We start from the raw sequence: 21,099 nt of genomic DNA on the forward strand, positions 1-21,099 counted from the left end.
TAATAGTTTTAATTTGCATAGGATATAATTGGTAAAAGTTTAAATATCAAATTATGGATTAAGGATTGGACATACGAAAAAATTATAAGACCTATTTTGTAGGAAAATAAATTCTCTAAAAAATGTCCTTATAAATTTTTTACTATATATCAAAATTTAGATATAATTTTAATTCGAAGTAAAAGAAAGAAAATTTCTGTTTTAAAACTGAAAATCGTAGAATTATTTAAATTTGAAATTATTAAAAATTGTCGTAAAATATTTTTTAATTAAATTTAATAAGGTTACCTGTCTTTGTTATTTTTTGTCGGATTATTTTCGAGTATGAATGGGATTCTTAAGATCGGATAGTAGACTATTCTATTCATTCTTAGATCGCACAGTGAATATAGTAGAATGTATATATGTATGTATAAGTATACATAAGCACGATAGAAAGAGGATGTGTGTTCTTGGTTCTTTAATAGCTTCATAGCTGCCATAGACGACATGCCACCTTCGTGCATTCCAACCTAATTCAATGAGAGTTGCTGGTGCTCAGCTCACAGTTACTTGCTTGGTTCGACTAACTCGTCCCACGAAATTCGATGCGTGACGCGGACGCGAATAAGGAGATATCGGGGTCAACACTCCCCAAGAATTCTTGTCTTGAGCAAATAATTCCTCTTGTTGACACTAAAAAATATTTTTAAAATAACATTTTCCAGTCCCACTGTTTCTTCGTATTATTCACCGTAAAGATGGCAAAGTTGACTTTGTTGGAAATCGATTGCTTTAACATTGTAGTTTTCGATATAAATTATTTTCTTGACTTTGAATTGAAATTCTGTTTAAATGATAGAAGATACAAATAAATTAAAGAAATCATTTTTTGTAGAGAATTTAATTCTACACAAAAAAAGCCATATGATTTTTCTATATTTTCAATCTTTGATCCGAAATTCGAAACTGAAATTATTACAAATATTATTTTTGTATGAATGAAAAATTAAGAAGTTCAAAATTCATATATTTTCTAAATGAAAGATGATACGGAAAAATTAATATTTTTCTTTAATAACATTTTTTCTTAATTATAAAATTAATGATAATGTTAGCAAAATCGATTAAAATCTTTTAATAGGTAAAAATTAGAGGTGTGCGAATAATCGAGTTGACGAATAATTCGCCTCGAATTCGAATCGAATATTCGAATAATTCGAATAGTTCGAATAATTCGAATAGTCCGAATAGCTCAAATAATTCAAACAGTCGTTTTCTGTTAATAAAATGAATAATTTTTGTGCACTGATAGAAGGATTTCTTAGCATTTAAGAAGATTTCTTTGTATTTAAGAAATCATTTCTTAAACATCATTTCTTAGCATTTAAAAAATATTTCTTAGTATTTAAGATATATTTCTTTGTATTTAAGACATATTTCTTAATATTTATATTTCTCAGTATTTAAGAAATATTTCTTAAATACTAAGAAATATTTTTTAAATACTAAGAAATGATGTTTAAGAAATGATTTCTTAAATACAAAGAAATCTTTTTAAATACTAAGAAATCCTTTTATCAGTGTGTAAAAGTTAATTCGTTTTATTTTATTTGACTAAATAAAGTCTTCATAATTATTCGATAGTAAAGTCTGCTTATTATTTGTAATAAATATCTCTTGGCGTATTCGGACTCCTCGCCTCGGGGCACCTCGCCATTTTGACATTTTTCCGGGAAAATTCGATTTTTTTAATAAATGAGATCTACGGGCACGATAGATCAAACATTGAAAAAGTGTAAATATAGACTACATTTGAAAATTCTATAGCTTTATCTCATCTAGCTAAGATTATTTAAATTAATTTATTTTTCTCTTAACTGAAATAAATTACGTTTATAGCTATATTACATTATAGTAATATTTACATAGCCCACACGAATTTTTTATGTATTTTATATATTCCACAAATATGGGAAATATCATATGAGTATTATATATAAAATATCGACGTCCTAATTAGCAAATTGTCTAACTCCATTTTAGAAAATCTCCTATTTGTACGAAAAAAACAATTAGTTTAAAATTTACTATCACTTTAAAAAACCATTTAATCTTATTAATATCTAATAGAGATATAATATTTAGGTTTGAATCATTCAAATAATTTATAATTGGATTATTACTACATAAAAATGTTAAAAAATTACCCTTCAAAAAAATAAAGAGTTAAACAAATTGCTAATTAGACCGTCGATATATGAAAAAAATCGTGTGCGTACTTAAATGAAAGGTCTCGATGAGCGTAATATTAGAATAAGCTTATATCTTGAAAAATGTCAGTAACTAAGAAATGACGTTTTATTTTGTCTACTAATGATATTTTTAACAATCTAAGCTCATCCTGGAGTTACACTTATCGAGACCTTGCATTTGATGCCCACACAAATTTTTCCATATATTTTATACATATGATTCATCTCATATTTGTAAAATATATAAAAAAAAAAAAAAAATTCGTGTGCGTACTCAAATAAAAGGTCTCGATGAGCGTAACATCGGGATGAGCTTATATCTTGAAAAATGTCAATAACTAAGAAATTACATTGTATGTTGTCTACTGATGATGTTTTTAACGATATAAGCTCATCCTGGAGTGACACTTATCGAGACCTTACATTTGAATACCCACAGGAATTTTTTCATATATATTTTATATATATGTTATCTTCATATTTGAAAAATATATAAAATATTTATGAAAAATTCATGTGCGTACTCAAATGAAAGGTCTCGATGAGCGTAATATCAGGATGAGCTTATGTCTTAGAAAATGTCAAGAATTGAAGAATGACTTTGTATTTTGTCTACTGATGATATGTTTAACGATATAAGCTCATCCTAGAGTTACACTTATCGAGATCTATCATTTAAATACTCACACGAATTTTTTATATATTTTATATATTTCACAAATATGATAAATATCATATCTATAAAATCTTTTATTAAAAAGCTTATGCGACGTTTTCATTGTTGTCGCTTTTCATTGTTACCTTTACACTCTTTCAATGTCTGAACTATTGTGTCGTAGATCTCATTTAAAATAAAATCGAATTTTCCCGGAGAAATGTCAAAATGACGAGGTGCCCCGAAACAGGGGGTCCGAATACACCAAGAAATATTTATTACAAATATAATAAGCAGCTTTACTATCAAATAATTATGAAGACTCCTTTAGTCAAATAAAATAAAACGAATTAATTTTTACGTAAAAATTAGTTGGTTTATCGACAGAAAACGACTGTTTGAATTATTTAAAAAAAATATTCTAATTATTCGAACTATTCGATTCGATTCGAACACTATTCGTACACCCCTAGTAAAAATTTGAAAGACAAAATTTTTTCTCAGATTAATATGAGAAAGGACTGAGAAGACGCGTTGATGGACGTGATCCCCGCGGCATCGGGAAGTGTTACTCGCGAATGAAAGTTTAGTAAGATCGAAAGAGCCGCGATCTAAGTCTCAAAGAGCAAAGGGAGGTGAAAAAGACGAAGAGAAAGATGATAAAGGCAAAGAAGAGTATGGTGAAGAAATAATGTGGAAAGAGAAGCAATTATTGGGATGATAGATGGCCCAAGGCGCTCTGCACTGTTTTGTAACCAAAGACCGGCTATAAGCATTATCGCGAGTTTTTCGCGTTAGAAAAAAAAAAATTTCAAATTACGTAAACTAGATAACAAAAATAGAGTAAGAATAAATGTTGTAAAATTGAAGAATGTATTAAGGAGCCGGGCAGGGCTCAGCACAAAAAGAGGATAAGAGATTATTGGGATAAAGTATGTGGAGTAGTATGGATGATGAAGAGTAAAGATGAGAGTAAAGAGAATGGAATGGATGTGGAAGAGAGTAAGAGGCGTAGACTGGCGAACGTATGAAAACAAATTACGAGGCGGCGTCTGTTTGTTGTGTCCCAAAAGACTCTGGGCCTTATATTCTCTTCCAGTTATTCCTTCGTTATCTTGTTCGATTCAGCTTATTCCTACTTAATCTTCCGTCTCGCTTCTTACTCTTATTTTTATTATTTAATTTTTGTTCTTCTTACTCTTATACTCTATTTTGTTATTTTTTGGTCATCTCATTCTCCTCTTTCGTAGTAGTTGATATTATTCCATCTTTCTTACACTCAAACACTGTACACTACACTCTCATCTCATTGGCTTACATTAGAGTCGCGGTGCATACAACACGCAAGAGCTACTCGCATTCCATCCCCACCTTCCTCATCCCCGTCATCATCCTCACCATCATGCAATCCCTACAATCTCTTACTACCCAGCTCGAAACAAGATACATCGTAAACCAAACAACAACAATAATAATAATATAGTTACATTTTAAATGTTTAATAAAAAATCAAAACTTGTTAATTAAGAAAAAATATTTAATCACATTTCATATTTCGCGCGCTTACCGGCGCGCCATCTATCCCTTATATATTTAAAATAGAGCCATTTTGTTTTGCGCTAAATTCTTGATCAACCATTTTGTCATGAATGAAATTCTACAACTACAAAGACGAAATTCTTGAGTACATAATAGAATAAAAATACAATATTTTACTGATAACGACAACAGTAGAAAAAAAAATAGGCCGTATAACGATCATTGATCGACATACCATTAAAAAAATTTCGTTTACTTAATAAAACCCATTAAATTATTGACAAATAACAACCACGTGTAGAGTTTAAATATTTTATTTATAATTTAGATGCATACGAATCAAATTCATGTTTCTATTAATTGTATACGACATTCCACTTTAATCTAAAAATCTCGTAAATTAAACTTGTACATATATTTAACGCATACATGAACACACAGACATTAATGCATATGTAGAGATATTTATAAACGTGTCAGTTTATGTTTGTATAAATATTAAATAAACATAGTCAATATTTCTCAATGACGGAGAATCGTTGAGCAATTGCTTAGGGATTAGAATGTAACACGTTGCGAAAGTAATCAGTTATACGAGTAGAGGGCCATTAGCTCTCGAAAGAACTTTATTTTTATTAAATATTTAATAATATCAACTTCAATTAAATTTTATTTCTGAGAATTGTAAATTACCTACCAAGAAGTTTTATTCAATAATAAAAATAGTAATAGAAAACCGACAATAAATAATTGTTTCTTTAATATCTGTGGGTACATTGTTGTCGAGCTAATATTGAATTATATATAATGTGAGGCAATATAAATTAAAATAGGCGTTAGTAATACAGTATAAATATAATGCAACTGAAACAGCGGCGCCTCAAACAGCTACAGGTTATGGGCCCAGTGTAAAGTTGTGTAGTTCTGTTAGTACAAGACCCTCGAATTCTTAGACTACACAACACTATAAATTCGATTGTTGAATGGAACTAAGAATCAGGTCAAAGTATTTATACTAATGTAACGTTAGCACACATACATATAGACATACACATAAGTAGTCGGATAAAAAGAAGACTTTTGTTAGAACAACTCATGCATTTATTTATCTTATGCAAACTCGGCAATTGGGAAAGTGTCGGCGCCAACTTATTTTACAGACACAACTAAAACTTAAACTATCCGTACATATAAATATCTATATGTATATAATGAGACAGATCAAATGTCCGTCGTACGGTTTAGTTAATTATCGCGTGCGACCATGAAAGGAGCTCTCACCGATCTCTCCTCGTTCCACGTACTCATCAGCATGTAAAGTCGTAATTCTTGAAGAATGACAATGAAACTCGAGGTTATATGCGTTTGTATCGTCTCCGTCTTTGTCTGGTTGTTGTTATTGTTTATAGTTGTAGTTGTTGTTAAATCAAAGATCGACGCTGTTATGTATATACATACATACATATATATACCCAAGTAATGAAAGAAGAAAGAAGAAAGAAACAGAAGAATTAAATGAAATGAAATGAAAGAAATAAGTCGCGAGTAGAGGTAGGGTCGAGCATACGAAGACGTGCGTCTCCTTTCTAGAACATTCCTTGAGTCTGGTCTATCGACCTCGAGCCAAAAATTCAATCGGCTTTGGCCCTGGCCGGGAGCCAAATTCCTGTCGGTCTAGCTTCCACCATCTTCCCCTTCCTTGGACATTAAACTGCCTTTCCTAGAAAAAATATCATTTAATTATACTTGGTATCAGTACATACATTACCTCTAATTATAATTATAATTATTATTATTGATATTATAATTATCATTGATACTTTACCTTTACTTACTCGCGGTGTTGATAATAATTAACGCTTTATCAATCCGGTAGTTTTATTTGTACGGAAGAAAGTTGTCAAGATGAGGATAGGAAGAAAATAAAGAAAGAGAACGTGAGAGAAGGAAGAGTAGAAAAGCCCACACGAGTCTGGCCGGATACTCACACTTCCGGTCCCACACATGGCCGTACCAGTTCCTCTCGCTCCCCATTCTCTACCCACCATGTGACATTTCTGTTGCTACACTCTACTGTGCTGTACTATACTTCACTGTACTATTTATTATTATATGTACTTACACATACTTTTATGTGGACTGCTGTGACAGGCATGATGTCATCACTCTCAGACTTTACTCAATACCCCAAGTCTTAGTCCAAAAAAAAAAAAAAAAAAAAAAAAAAATCAACTTTTTTTTAATTGATCTTCAATATTATTTAAATTTCCTTCAATCGTATTGCTTATTAATTTATCTTAATTATTACCACTATAAAAATTAGTCCAACCAATTGGGTCTGAATAAAGTGGAGAAGAATCTGAAAGAAGATGAGAAAAAATAAAATTATACGATAAAATTAGTGGGCGTATTATTAAGTATGTAACGAGTTTACTCAACCGACTTAACTTTTACAACTAAATAATGCGATGGTGGTAGTTATAGTATATAGTAATATATAAATAAAAGAAATAAAGGAAAAGGTTTAACCGCGCACATATCCCGAGCGTGTCCGGTGCTTTATGAATGCGAGCCAACCGTACCCGTTGTATCTTTTTCTCTATCTCTTCTTCCTGACTACCACACTCGTATCACATACATATTTATATTACATATTACATGTATATACATCAAGAGTTGCTTCTTTGTCGCAGTTGATACTGTAAATACAGGGTACAGTTTAGTACCAGAAGCCTCGCGGGAAATCGCATGGCGTACAGTCACCCACGCGTGTTCTCCGGTACTCAAACGTTAATTGCCGGTGGTAATTAAATGCGATTTAGTTAAGATGCAGGACTTAATAGACCGAGGCTGTAATAAAAAAAAATATTATAATAACATCCTAAACAATTAAATAAATTAAACTAGAATTTTTTCATGCATAGACTAATATTAATATTGAAGAATAAAAAAAGGAAGAAGAAGAAATTATGATGATGGTGCAGCAGATTACCATACGTGGCAAATTGCACGTGCGAGCACGATGACACCCGCACATTCACTGATGAAACCCTTCCTTTCCCTCCTCGTCCAACTCCTCATTATGGAGCTAGCTCCTTTACCTCTTTCACTGCCTCCTCCTTCGGCTGTACATACTAATACTAGTTGCCCGTGACGCTCGGTACGACTAATGCACCCGCACCCTCTCTCCGCGAATTTAAAACGCATGCGCTAACCACACACTCGTGCAATAATAATTGCTCTCATTGACATTTTTCTACGGTTCATTCACCGGTATCCCACCACATCCCCGTACAATTTCTTTCTTTTTTTCTTCTTTCTTTCATTTATGTTACATTCTATTATTTGTGCTTAACTTCCATTCAATTTACTCCTCCATCTTTATTTAATAAACTTCCATGGTATTATTTATTGTATGAATGAGTTCAGCTGAAACAAAAAATCTAGTTAACATTTATAAATAAATAAAAAAAGCAATTTTTATTTACAAACTTCAATTAAAAAATATTTCAATTTTCTGAACTTTATTGCACCGATAAAAAAGTTAATTTAAATCAAGCATAAAAATTTTTCTGTCAATAAATTTAACTTGATTCGAGATTTTTTTCTTTTTAATAAAGTTAGTTTTTTATCAATGTACTTACACACTGTTACTAAAATTGAAATATCCGTGGATAATAAATAACAGTTATTTTTTTTTCGCCGCACGCATTCATTCGCCTGGTCAATAATTATGCTCACGCAATATAAATATCGCTCATTGACATTTTGTTTTTCATAATATACTACTAACTTAGTATATATTCTATATACCACATAGTAGTTAATAGTGGTATAGCGTGTGTGTAAAATAATGTGTTGAGCGTAAAACATCGCGGTCCATTCACGAACCACGCCTGTTATGTACTTACATACTGGTATGAGTTGAACAGAAACGTGCCCGCGCTCAATGTATCTTTCTCTTTCTTCTTTTCTTGAGTTCTACACAGTAATACATTGTAGATATTAATATTAGCATTCCATGGTCGTGCATTTGTATTAAGTCCTACGTACGTTGATTTGAAAGAAGGGTTAAAATAGTACTTGTACTTGTCCTCGTCCTCAGTGTTGTCTCTCGACATTGCTCATGTTGATGATGATGATGATTATGACTACCACAACGACTGGAACTGTATGAGGGGACAGAAACGATAAATAGAGACAGAAAGGAATAAACAAGTGATTGAGAATAAGAGAAATAAAAAAAAAAGAGTGAGACGAGGAATTTCCTGTTGTGAACATCTTCAGATGCATCTGCTAGTTTACTCATTCTCATCCTCGTCCTCATCCTCATCCGGACTGTACACTCTCATACTTATACTAAACTGAGCTTTGCACAACGCTATCACAGTGTTGTGTCCCGGTCTGCATTGTCAGTATGCAACAGCTCAAACCCGTTACGCAGGACTTGGACAACGTGCAAATAAAAATTACAAGTCAGCAGTCTCCCCTTCTCTATTCTGTTCCATTTCATTCGAGGTCCAGCGTGTCCAGTATTTGAACCCAGACTAGCAAATGTTTAGTCTGGCATCAGGTGAAATGTCTGGGAACATTCGCTAATGTTTTAATCGATAACCTACAAAAGAATATCATAAAGTACACCTCATTCTTATGATAATTTTTTTTCAGCCTCTCTTTCTGTATCTGCTTACATAGAATGCGGAATAAAACTTACCCATCCACACATTTATCCACGCTGCTCTGTGTCGATTGTTGATTTTCCTTTCGTACGAACTTGACACGGCCCTGGACCTCGAGAGCTCTCTCATTTGCTCTTATCGGCCATTGCTATACGCCACTGACCTTAATAATCTTCCGCGAGTTATTCAGACACCATATTCTCTATGTCTTTATGAATCCTCTGTTTCCAGACGTCAATAATTATATTATTCACTCGCTCTGCAATTCAAGGTACAATGTCTGAAGTATCTATAATAATTTTATTTCTTCAGTTTAAATAATTATTAATATCGCAATATTTTTTTTTCTTCAAATATGCAGTGTCATATTCTTTCTAAGAATCTATCTATTAATCAGACACATGATTCAAACAATTTACAAGTTTAGTAAATTTTCTGATTTATAAAAGCTGCTTTATCTTCAATTTTTTAGTTTCTAAAAAAATTTTTTCTAAAGAAAAATTAATTTTTAATTACATTATAGAAGTATAAAATATTATCTAAATACATAAAGTATAATGTATATTGCCGTCCCACATTCAGGTTAATATTTCTTCTTAAATTCTGATTATTTTATTAGACAAGAAAAAATTTGAGTAACGTGAGAAATTTTTCTAGACATCAATCTACCTCTCTTAAAATTTCTATCCATACCCATTGACATTTTTTGTGACATTAATTGTTTATAATAATGGTAAAATATATTTTTTCCATTCTGTACAATAATATGTAACTCCGTTTGACTATCAACTTCAACTACCTAACCTAAAAAAAAAAAAAATACATATTGCGTCAGAAAAAGTATTTCAATTAAAAGCATATTAAATATTTAGTATTTAATATTAAATATAAAATATTCCATAAATAAATATGTAATACTTACAAACAAACGTCATCGATATAAATAACATTCCAGAGTGCAGCATTCTCAGCTGTCTTAACCTCATACGGTTTTGTGAGAAGCATCACAACACTCATACTTATCATGCTAATCATTAAACATGTAGGTATTATCATGACGGTGAAGATGATAGTGGCGAAGATGATGATGGAAGTAGATGTAGATGTAGATGTAGAAAGAGAAGAAGAAGAAGATGCAGGTCTGTTTGGCGGCAAGCGTCGGTTTGTTTCTGAGAAATAACGGGTCTGTTTTATCCCCCGTAGTCCTTTTTTCAGTCTCCTGTCTCTTTTCTTCTCACATGAGTGTGTATTGGCCGTGGTTATAGTCCAGTGTGTGTAGTATGTGTAAGAGAATCAAGCGCATGCGCACTCTTTATTTGTGCGTCGGTAATGCGCAGTTGTATGCGGCAACGGGGCACGCGTAGTTGCGTGGCCGGTAGTGCTTGTACTAACGTTAGTGGCGGGACCGTCGGCCTCAGTTTACCCCCGAGCTTCATCGCGAGCGGTTCTCGTCTTCTTATTCCGACAGTTGCTCAGTTTAGTTCGCTTTTTTATTTGTTCAACATTCAACAGTTTCGTAATTTACGTGACAATAATTGTTCGGGTGTGTCGTGTAGAGTGCACGTGACGCAATTGTTTATTTAATGGCTTTAAATGTAATAATATTAAATAAAATAACAATATGATATAATTTATAAAATGCTGTTGAAAGTGAGGGTTAAAATTATAAATTATTTCAACGTCGGTAATACACGTGGGTCGATGACGCCGCGGCGCGACCGGAAACGACGCGGTTAAACGTCTCCCTCTTTACTATATTTTAAAAAAAGAAGAAATTATTTTAAATATATATTTATATTTTTTTTATTCATCGTATTTTTATACTTCTGCAAGCCGATTTTGGTTTCAAGAGTTTTTTTAACTGATCAGACGTCCAATTGGTGTTGAAGAGTCAAGAAGAAAATTATAAATAATAATTGAAGATGACAAGTGAAAGGGAAAATAGTGATAAGAAGAATGATAACTCAACGTAAGAAAGTTTTATATTAAATCTAAATAATGTTTAAAGAGTTGTGATTGAAGGAGATTAAGTGTAAGAGAAAATCTAAATTATTATTATTATTATTTTTCCTTGGTCTTATTTATTCTCGGGAAATTTACTGCTGTGAATTCACCAACGTGATTTACAGTTTCTCTTTGATCTCGGCAAATAGTCGGCAGGCTGTCACTGATTAAAAGGTTCCGTCTTTTGGATACCCGTCCACCGGCACGTGGCCGCCATTTTTGTTTATTAATGTTATTAAACTACAAAATTAAATTTAATAATCTGAATTAATGAATTAATCGATAATATATGATTGTTTAGGAAGAAAATTAGCGGCCCGTTTGAAGAAGAAATAGCAATAAGCTAAAGAAGCTAACGCTCGACGGTCGACCGGTAATTGAACCATTTCTTATGGCATTAAGTTGGTAATAGGGCCTTTTAACGTGGGTCACGCTACACTACAGTGCGCTATAGTACTATATAGACTTCCGGTCCGACGCAGGAAGTGAAACACACGTGTCCGGAGACCGTGTGTGTTCCCATACCAACGGGAGTACTCAAGTTCTTCCCCTATCTCTTTCCTGGCCGTCTTACGGGTAAAGGCTTCGGCTTCCTATCTCTAATTCTTTTCAGTTACTAAAACTACAGCTCGAAAATTTTTTATTCATTTTAGATTATTATATTATTCATTACTTCGGAATATTTTACTGATTATTATCATCATTATTATTTATATTGATTCGACGAGTCGATACGAGGTGATTAGATCGAGTGACAAGTGACGGGTAATTATATTTTAATATCATTGCTGGATAAAAATAATACTTGTCACGTTCTCAAGAATGCGAGTAGAGTGAGCACATATGAATTGTTATTTCAAGAAATAACTTTTTTTTATCCGATGACGCACTGACTCGACAATGCCCGTGTTCGCCCTTGTCTCTGACATTTATATATATATACATATATATTTTATTATCTCCAACTCAACTCGGATTATAAGTTCTCGGTAGCGGATGTCGGGTATACGGCCTTGAAAATTATTATGAATGAATTTTATTTAATCTCTTGGAAGTTTATGGAGACAAATGTGAGATTATTGCTGGCGAGTAATTTTTATTTACTCTTGCTTATTATTTTTTATTATTAATTATTGTATATTAATATAAATTGGTTAATAGATTCGGCGAATCTAAAACAAAAAAATATAACAAGTAAGTTGAGGTTGAAATTAAAAAAAAAAAAATCCTGATCGATGACTCAGGACATTTTTGGTGAGTCACCATTAACAAATGATAATTCTCAATAATTCTAAATGAAAACTAATTATTAATATTTTGTTTTTAGTGTCATGGATGAGTATTATAAGTATGAGCGTTGCGACAAACAGTGTTGCAAAGAAGCTTCTCAAGTTCATCGCTCCCGCACATGTGCAAACATACGGTGCATAACACTAAGAACACACGAGGAGGCATTCATATACCCTCACTCGTGTTATTGTTGTCGGTTTCGCATTAAAGGAGCTGGCGCTTTTTTTCTTCTTTTTTTTTTCTTCTTTTAAATCTTGCTGTTCCTCCGGTTAAGCTGGTTGGTCTACCTTTGCAAATCGTCCGATCTTTAATCTTTAATTTCTCATCTGATTCCATAAATTTGTATCTAACCAGTGAGTACGAGGACGGTAGTAATCATCATCAGGATTAAATTCAGATGGTATGCTCATGATCATAAAGATCGGGGTGTAATTTTAAAAAGAAACTCCGCAAGGTGCAGAGAATAAAATAAAATTGTATCAGTATTGATATCGTTTGGGACGAGGCAACTCAACTGGGACTTGTTTACATCCCGGTTGGCGGGTGGAGTAGGGAGGGCAGTGCCCGGTCGAGTGATCGCGAGTGGCCCGAGGGTCGCGAACGCGAAATAGAGTGAACAAGAGTTTACTTGGGAATAACATAATGTGTTGTATCACAGAATGAAAGAGCAACAAAGAGGCAGTAAGAGTGTGTGGAAGTTGGGAGTGAGTGGGGAATGAGACCGTGGCCGGGGGCCTGAGCAGCGTGAGAGCGGGCGCCTATACTCGGGCCATTTAGTGCACCAGCTACTCCCCTCCCACTTCTCCGCTCCTCGGAGTCGACCTCAACGTTCTCTTACTTGTACTCCGTATCCGAGTGTGTAGGATATTCTCTATATGATACTATATGTACTACTACTTTACTGGTAGGTCTTGTGTCCAATCTTCGGTCTCTCTCTTACACCGCCAAAGTGTAGTATAAGACGAGTTAACCGATAACGCAACACCAAGTAACCAACGGAGAGAAAAATACCGCGAGCAGGACACACAACCGTCTGAGTAGTCGCCGACCGCCATGACAGAACGGAATGCATGAGAACGCGAAGCTACTGACCCTCTCTTATTACTAAACTTCCCTCCACTTTTAAAATACTCTTTCTACCGCATTTTATTTCTACGCTATCCATCGATTCTCAAATTTCGTTCCACTTTTATTTATTAGAAATTTTTTTTATTGAAAATTTTTTTAAATATTGCATCTTAAATGTCAAACAAATTTCTAACGTTATCTATACTAATAAAAAAAATTCTTAAAATAAAAAAATTATTTTGGAGTGTTTTATTGTGTTGAATCAAATAAAAAAGTTCTTAAATTCAGTTTAAAATTTACTAAAACCAAAAAAATTTTAATTCTAATTTTTTTTTTACTTAATTCAGGACAATTCAACTCTTCAACATAATTTTGTTAGTTTGAATTTTTAATCAAGTAATTTTCTTATAAGTCAGAAAATGTGGAATTTTTTTTTTTTTTATTATTGAAAACAAAATTTTCTCATTTCAAATTGATCAATTTGTAATTATATAGATCCTTTGTTGGTTTTATTATACCAAAAAGTCTTAATTTTTATTCTCTTAGATATTAATGACAATAATAATAAAACTTAAGAAAAATTCAAATTATTCATGTTCTTTAAAAAAATAAAATCATAAAATTTTATTGATACCAGAGATACGCAACATTAAATAACCGAACGAACTAATAAAAATGAAAATAATTCATCGGAATGTAATGAATTTAGGGTTTAAAAAATTAAGCAGGTGCCGAATATCCGGTCGTATGTCAATCGGTCACGTAACGGTTGCTTAATCCATTGCAAGTGACTTTATTTATCTCAATAAAAATTTAATCGGTCTACCGATTAAATAAAAAAACTGATAAGCCTCAACTCATACTCAAACTCACTATCCATATTAAAAAAAAAATATAAATAAAGGAAATAAATAAATGCAGAGACAAGGGTTCAGGTTGACTTAACAACAGAGGCTCGTCAGGTCGTTGACTCTCGTTCTCTTCTTTCTTCGAATCCTGGGGCCCGGACCCGCAGCAGCGTCGGGGCAAAATTCTCCCTGTTATGTGTAGTGTGTTGACTACTTGTTCTTTTTTCTTATTCGTATTATTATTCTTATTTTTCCCCTGTTATGCTGTAGTACCACACACACGTACTATTATATGTACGTCTTCACTTGGTGCAGACGGTAAACAACACTTTCTCTCCCCGGTCCCCTCTCTCGACGCTCATTCATATCTCACATTAATGCTTAACTTCACAGCTAACTTCAAGTTTTATGACCTTTTTTTCGCTCATTATATTACTAAATTCCGCGAATAGTTTACATAATACATAACATATTAACAACAATAATATCATTTTTTATTTTTAGATAAATTATGCCTGAAAGTACTGAATAATGGCAGAGGTGTCAATGTAATTAGACCGGCGAACCTTGAAGTCTATTAGCACCGTGTACTCCATTTGTTAATTATTTCCCGCGGATAATTGTTATCATTATCATTGTTGATAGTGGTGATTCCGATGAAATGAATCTCTGGAATTTTATTAAACGGCGAGCTGAATAGAATAAAATAAAAGACTAAAGACTTCTGTTGTGATTCCTCAGAGGCAGTCAACTAGAAACTATGAATGAGTGTCTTTACCTTCTTTCACCGCCACTTTTTTTACTTTTTTTATTTCATCTTTTCTTCATACATATTATATTATTTAGTTTTCATACCCCCAATGAGCGCAACCGTTACATCAGCTCGACAAATATTTCTTGAATAAAAAAAAAAAAAAAAAAAATAAATAAATAAATAAACTGTGCCGTTAATTACATAAAATATATGTCGGTATTGAAATTGAAATTAATATTAAAAGAAAACTTTTCTGTAATCGATATTAATACTAGTCTCAATTCATCTTAATTAAAATGAATTGTATTTGCTGAATATAGTAATAATGAAGGTTCTACGGGAGTGTGAGCAGTGGCGATGTCCTAGCGAAGGTCACGGCCGGGAATGCGGTTTGCGTTGGTCGGTCCAAAGTGCCGAGCTTCTCTTCCTTGTCTCCTCTCACGGCAGCAACTAGTCATCCTCTTCTCCCTCACTCTCTTATCTTAATCTCTTTTCTTGTTGCGCTTGCGTTGGCGCAGACTGCTCAGGAATGCACCAAATGCACTGACCACCGTCCCGTCCTACCTCATCCACTTGTTTACTTCTTCCCAAGACTCTTCTCGGCCGTTCCTCTTCATTTTTTCCCTCTACGCGAGCGAGATTCTTCCAAACGAGCCAGTACATTCCCCTGATAAATTTTAAATCAAAACTCTCTGGGGTGGATGCTCTTGATCTTCGTTGGGACTAAAAGTTCATTGCTGTTATTTATGTCATACATATGCAATTCATTTTTTACTTTAAATTTATTATTTTATTTATATTTTCTGATCAAAATTATTAAATTTTAAAATTTACTAAGAAAATTTTGATATTAAATATTGAAAAGGATCATCAATTAAAAAATTAACAAATTTTATAAATAATTTTTTTTTTTTTTTTCTCATTAATCATTTTGTTAATTATTATAAAATTGTTCAATTTTCTAATGAAAAAATAGTTTAATTTTTAACTAAATAAGTAAAATTTAAAAATTCAAAATTGCGCGCGTAAAAAATTATAAAATTAATGTGTACATATTTTCTAATAAGATTTATTTTTTTTTTTCTATCAAATTGGTTATTTACAATATAATTTTTTTTTTTATAAATTTTTTCATTTCATTCAAAATTATCGCTACCGTCAATAAAAATTAAAAACCAAAAAACTGCATTACCGAGTGATTAAACATCATAGATCTTAAGTTGACAAAATACCCGCTAAGAGGGTTAAGAGGCCGCGCAAAAAATCTGAAAAGGGTAGTACAGCTAGTTTAGGGGATCGTTAACCCACGTCAGCGGGAAAATTGTGTTGGTAGGGATGCCCTGCACTCGCCCTACAACCTACAACCTACAAATCAATACTTCTCTCTTTTTCTTTCTCCAGTAATATATATATATATATGTGTGCAGCGTATACAGGCTTTTGACTACTATACACCCTACACCCTTACACCCTGGCACAGTAATGGTGGCACATTCTTCGAAAAACGTGTCACCCACCGGCCCCAATAGTTATCTCGCAGCTGCACACGCTTTCTACTATACACACAAAAACTCGCATATGTCGTGCATCTTAAACCGCCTTTTCCTATTCCTATTTCTAATGCACTCTATACTATATCCTGTATACTAATACTAATACCACTACTAATAACTATTTCTCCACACATACCCTCATTTTTCCCTTACCCTCCACGCACACACATCCAACCCCTAATCCTATTTTCTCAATGTCACGTACATTTCCTCATAAATCATTGCTCAAATAAATTATTCTTATTTCAAATTCACCCGAAAATATAAATAATAACAATTATCATCAACAATAAAACCAATAACCATTATATTTTTTCTTTTATATTTTTTTTTCTAAATGATACATTTATTTTCATTAATAATATTTTGTCTATTACATGAGAAAATATCTTCGAATCTAATATATTAAAAAAATATCGTGTATTTTTAATTCAAATAATTCGGAGTAGAAGATAAATTCAATTTTTATTTAAAAATATAAAAATGGAATATTAATGGAGAATTTTGAAAAATAAATTTCAATCGATTCTCAAAAAGCTAGTTGATAAATTTATTTAAAAATAAATTGTTTTAAACAGTGATTGAAAACTAATTTTGTGAAAAATTAAAATCTTTTATCATGATACTGAAATTAGTAGACATCTGACAAATATTGGAATTTTTAAAACAAATCAATTTAAAAAAAAAATTTTTAAATATGCATTTATAATTTTTTTAAATTTATACATATGAAATTTTTTTGCTAAATTTTTTCTTTATAATTAAATTGTTTTAAAAATCTAAAAAATTTTTAGACGTCTTTTAAATTAATTATTACTTTTTATCTATCAATTTGATTTATTACTATTTTTAAGAATAACGATAATAATAATGAAAAATACCTCAAACGCAATAAAGTCGATCGCGAGTAGAATTGAGCGTATATAGTAGTATAGTATAAAACATAATCTCGTAGTGTACAAAAGTGGGGGTAGTTCATTCAGCGGCAGCGAGAAGACTTGGCGCATGCGCGCGATTCATTGGCGTACACACGCTACTACGCTCCCACACCACGCGGCCACGCAGACGTCACCCTCTCTTTCCTCTACACTACTATATTATGATACTAACACTAGAGATCCCTATGTATACATTTATCGCTGCTATGCGCATTACACTCACACTTGCGCTCTTTTTACTCATTACTCTTTTACTTACATTGCGATCCCTCTCCACTTTCCGCTCTTCACCCTCCTGCACTATCCGTGCCAACGTAGACGGTTACGCGAGAGTGGACACACACACTCACGCTTCCCTCATTCTGCAGCACAGCCGTCATATCTTTTCTCTTCTCCCTTTTTTCTTCTCTTTTCTTTCTTCTCTCGGTCTTACTTATGCTCAAGTTCGGTATTCGGTACACTTCCCCTTACCTCTATACTGATATTACCTCCAAATACACACACTCAGATGGCACCACTCACGCGAGATATAATACTACGCACTCAGTCCGACGATCGAGTGACGAATGACTGAACCAACTACAACCACGCAAACGTCATTGTTATTACTATATAAACTATTATTTTTTTTTTTTTTAATTCTGGGAAAAATTGTCACTATACTTCAAAAATAATTACACCAACAATCTAATATTTTTTTAATGTTTATAAACATATTACTGATAAAATTTCTACATACAATTTTATTTTTAAGTATGAATTGATTTTTTAATTAACTTTTACTTAAAAAAATATAAAACTTTTTGAATTAATCAAAAGATTTGAAATAAAAATTTCAAGTTTTTGTAAATTTCAGTAAATTAAAGCAAAATTCAGAATTTATTGCTTTTCTATATTTAAATTAACAAATTTTTAATTATTATAATATAAATGTTTATTTCTTCATTAAAATTTTAATTAATATTAATTTTTTAATGTAAACTACATTTAATAATTCCTAACATAAATTCTCAAATTAATTCAATACAAAAAATATTAAAAAAAACTATTTCTTCTTAACAATAAGTTACTTATTCACATTTAATATCTTCTCACCAGTCAGCTATTTTAGAAATAAAATTTTTTCTTCCAAACAACTTTATCTCAAAAAAAAAAAAAAAAATGTCCAGTTCTGTTTATACAATTTGAAAAAAACTCAAGTATGTACTATACTCAGTTGTTTACATCTTGAGCTTGGACCACCCGGTTCTATCGTATGTAGAGAGAAACTGCGCATTAACCCCTCTTCTTTTTACAGGGCTCGGTGCATTATAGCTTCTAAGAAGAGTATAGTGGCAACAGCAGCTTTACCAAGCTGGCCACAATGCATAATAAAATCCGCCGCAGTCTGTAGTGTATCGCAAACAGTAAACCGAGAACAATATTTCCTACAGTATTTCTTCTTACATTAGATTTCTTTAGTACTAGTTTATTTATTATTAAAATTCGAATGCATATGTATTATGAAAGACAACGAATCTTTTGTTTAGGTCAATTGAGAATAAGTTTTAATTTATTTAATGTCTTGATTTTTTTCTTTACGGAAGAAATGTTTAATTTAACCGAGAAAATCTTCAGAGAGACAGTAATTGTTTTTTAGCAAGGAGAAATTTGCTTTAGTCAGGATATTTTTAGAGAGAAAATTAAAATACAAAAATTATTTCAACATTTTCTGTCTTGAATTTAGCAAAAAAATTTTTAACCAAGAAAATAATTAAAAATAAATTTTTGATTTTAAAACAAGCACAAAAAAATGAAGTTATATTAAATCGAAATCATTTAAAAGAAAAAATTTAAATGAATAAATTTTAAATCATAGAAATCATTTTTGAAAAACTCTTTACATAGTAAAAAATTTTGTGTCATTGCGTCAAAAAATTTTATGTTGAAAATTTTTATGTTAAATATTTAACACTTTTTCGTGTTGATTTAAGGTAGTTGTTGCGTGATAGACATTTCAACAGAAAATGATGAAATTTTTTTTTATCGAAAGATAAATATATTAATAATTTACCACCAAAATTTCAGATCAGTTGACCGCACCGTTTTTGAGTAATTAATTTTCGAAATTGCATCTTTTACACGTAGAGGTATAGAGAGATGGTAAAGTTAGTATGAAATCTTCCGTGCCACTCGAGTGGGCCAAAGATTTCATACCAACTTTACCATCTCTCTATACCTCTACGTGTAAAAGATGCAATTTCGGAAATTAATTACTCAAAAACGGTGCGGTCAATTGATCTGAAATTTTGGTAGTAAATTATTAATATATTTATCTTTCAATAAAAAAAATTTCATAATTTTCTGTTGAAATGCCTATCACGCAACAACTACCTTAATAGAATAAATGTTAAATTTACAAATAAAAGTTTTGAATATATAACACAAAAATTATTAACATCTAGTTTTTTGACGCAAAATTTTTTACTATGTATTTTGAATCAAGCAGAAAAATCATTGCGCAAACTAAAACTTTCAATTAAGATAATTTAAAAAAAAAATTTTCAAAATGATTTTATTTCGCTATTTTGTCTTTTGAATCAAATTAATTTTTTATCACTGAAGAGATAGACAATTGCCAATCACATGACAAGTATCATATCAAGAGTACACGATTCAGTATATCTATGATACAATCCGGATAAAGGGATGTTTAGAGTTGGCTGTTTACTCTACCGGTCACTCCGACTACCTACGCATGGGTTGTATTCTGCAAACTGCGTATTTAATTCAATCGAGTACGAGTCGAGTTCGATGTTGATGCGTGCATATTATATGAAATATGCATACAGGAGAATGCGCTTTGACGTGCTCGTACGTATCGTGTAAGGGATAGTACTGTGTGTAGTTTGTAGTTTATAGTGTGTACTGAAGGCGAGGGACGCGTTAACGCCGCGGCGTGCATTCTCCAGAGGTGCATTGACTTTGACTGCGTTCCTTCTCTCTCCTTCAGCACATTGTCCGCCTCCTACTCTTACTCCTGATCATCCTGATGTAGATGCTTCTCTTCTCTTCTTTCGTTCTTATGGCTAAAATGCAACTGCGCCACAACACAACATTCCTGATGTAGATGTAGCGTATGGATGCTACTAACTCCCCGTACCGATTTAACGCCAGAGGACCCTTTTACTTTGCTTGTTTCTGTGTTACGCCAACAACTGTCGTTTCGCGCCATTTTATTTCTTCTCAAAATTTTAAAATTATCTGATGTTTTTTTTTTTTTCAATAAAAGAATTCTTGTAAAAATTTAATTCTCAAATTTTTAAAATGTTTATAATTTTTAAAATATATTATGATTTTAATCTACAAAAAATTGTCCGAAATAAAAAAAAATAAAATAAATCATTTCACTTTAGTTTCGAAAAATCTTTAACTTTTACTGAAGAAACTTCTCTTTGTCGGTAGAAAAATTGACTTCAAATAAATTCTTTAAAGTTTTGTTTGCGAAGAAAAGGTTCCAGCTTAATACAAAGAAATTATTTTTTAAATTCCAGGAAC

General features: G+C 32.0%; 1 protein-coding gene across 7 annotated transcripts in view; it reads left to right on the forward strand.

The window, feature by feature from the left end:
• LOC123267371 (serine/threonine-protein phosphatase 4 regulatory subunit 1-like) overlaps nt 1-21,099 on the forward strand; it is a 96,485-nt gene that overhangs the window by 60,380 nt on the left and 15,006 nt on the right. The window contains exon 1 of one of the 7 annotated variants that reach the window (XM_044731955.1): nt 10,834-11,076. The exons of 5 other annotated variants lie outside the window; for them this stretch is intronic. In XM_044731955.1, coding sequence (XP_044587890.1) covers nt 11,030-11,076 — 47 coding nt within the window. In that variant the 5' untranslated portion in view covers nt 10,834-11,029. Of the gene's footprint in view, nt 1-10,833; nt 11,077-11,782; nt 11,877-21,099 lie in introns of those variants that run through there. One more of the 7 variants, XM_044731958.1, reaches the window with a different exon arrangement.

The sequence above is a fragment of the Cotesia glomerata genome, linkage group LG6 (assembly GCF_020080835.1).
Source record: "Cotesia glomerata isolate CgM1 linkage group LG6, MPM_Cglom_v2.3, whole genome shotgun sequence".
Lineage (NCBI taxonomy): Eukaryota > Metazoa > Arthropoda > Insecta > Hymenoptera > Braconidae > Cotesia > Cotesia glomerata.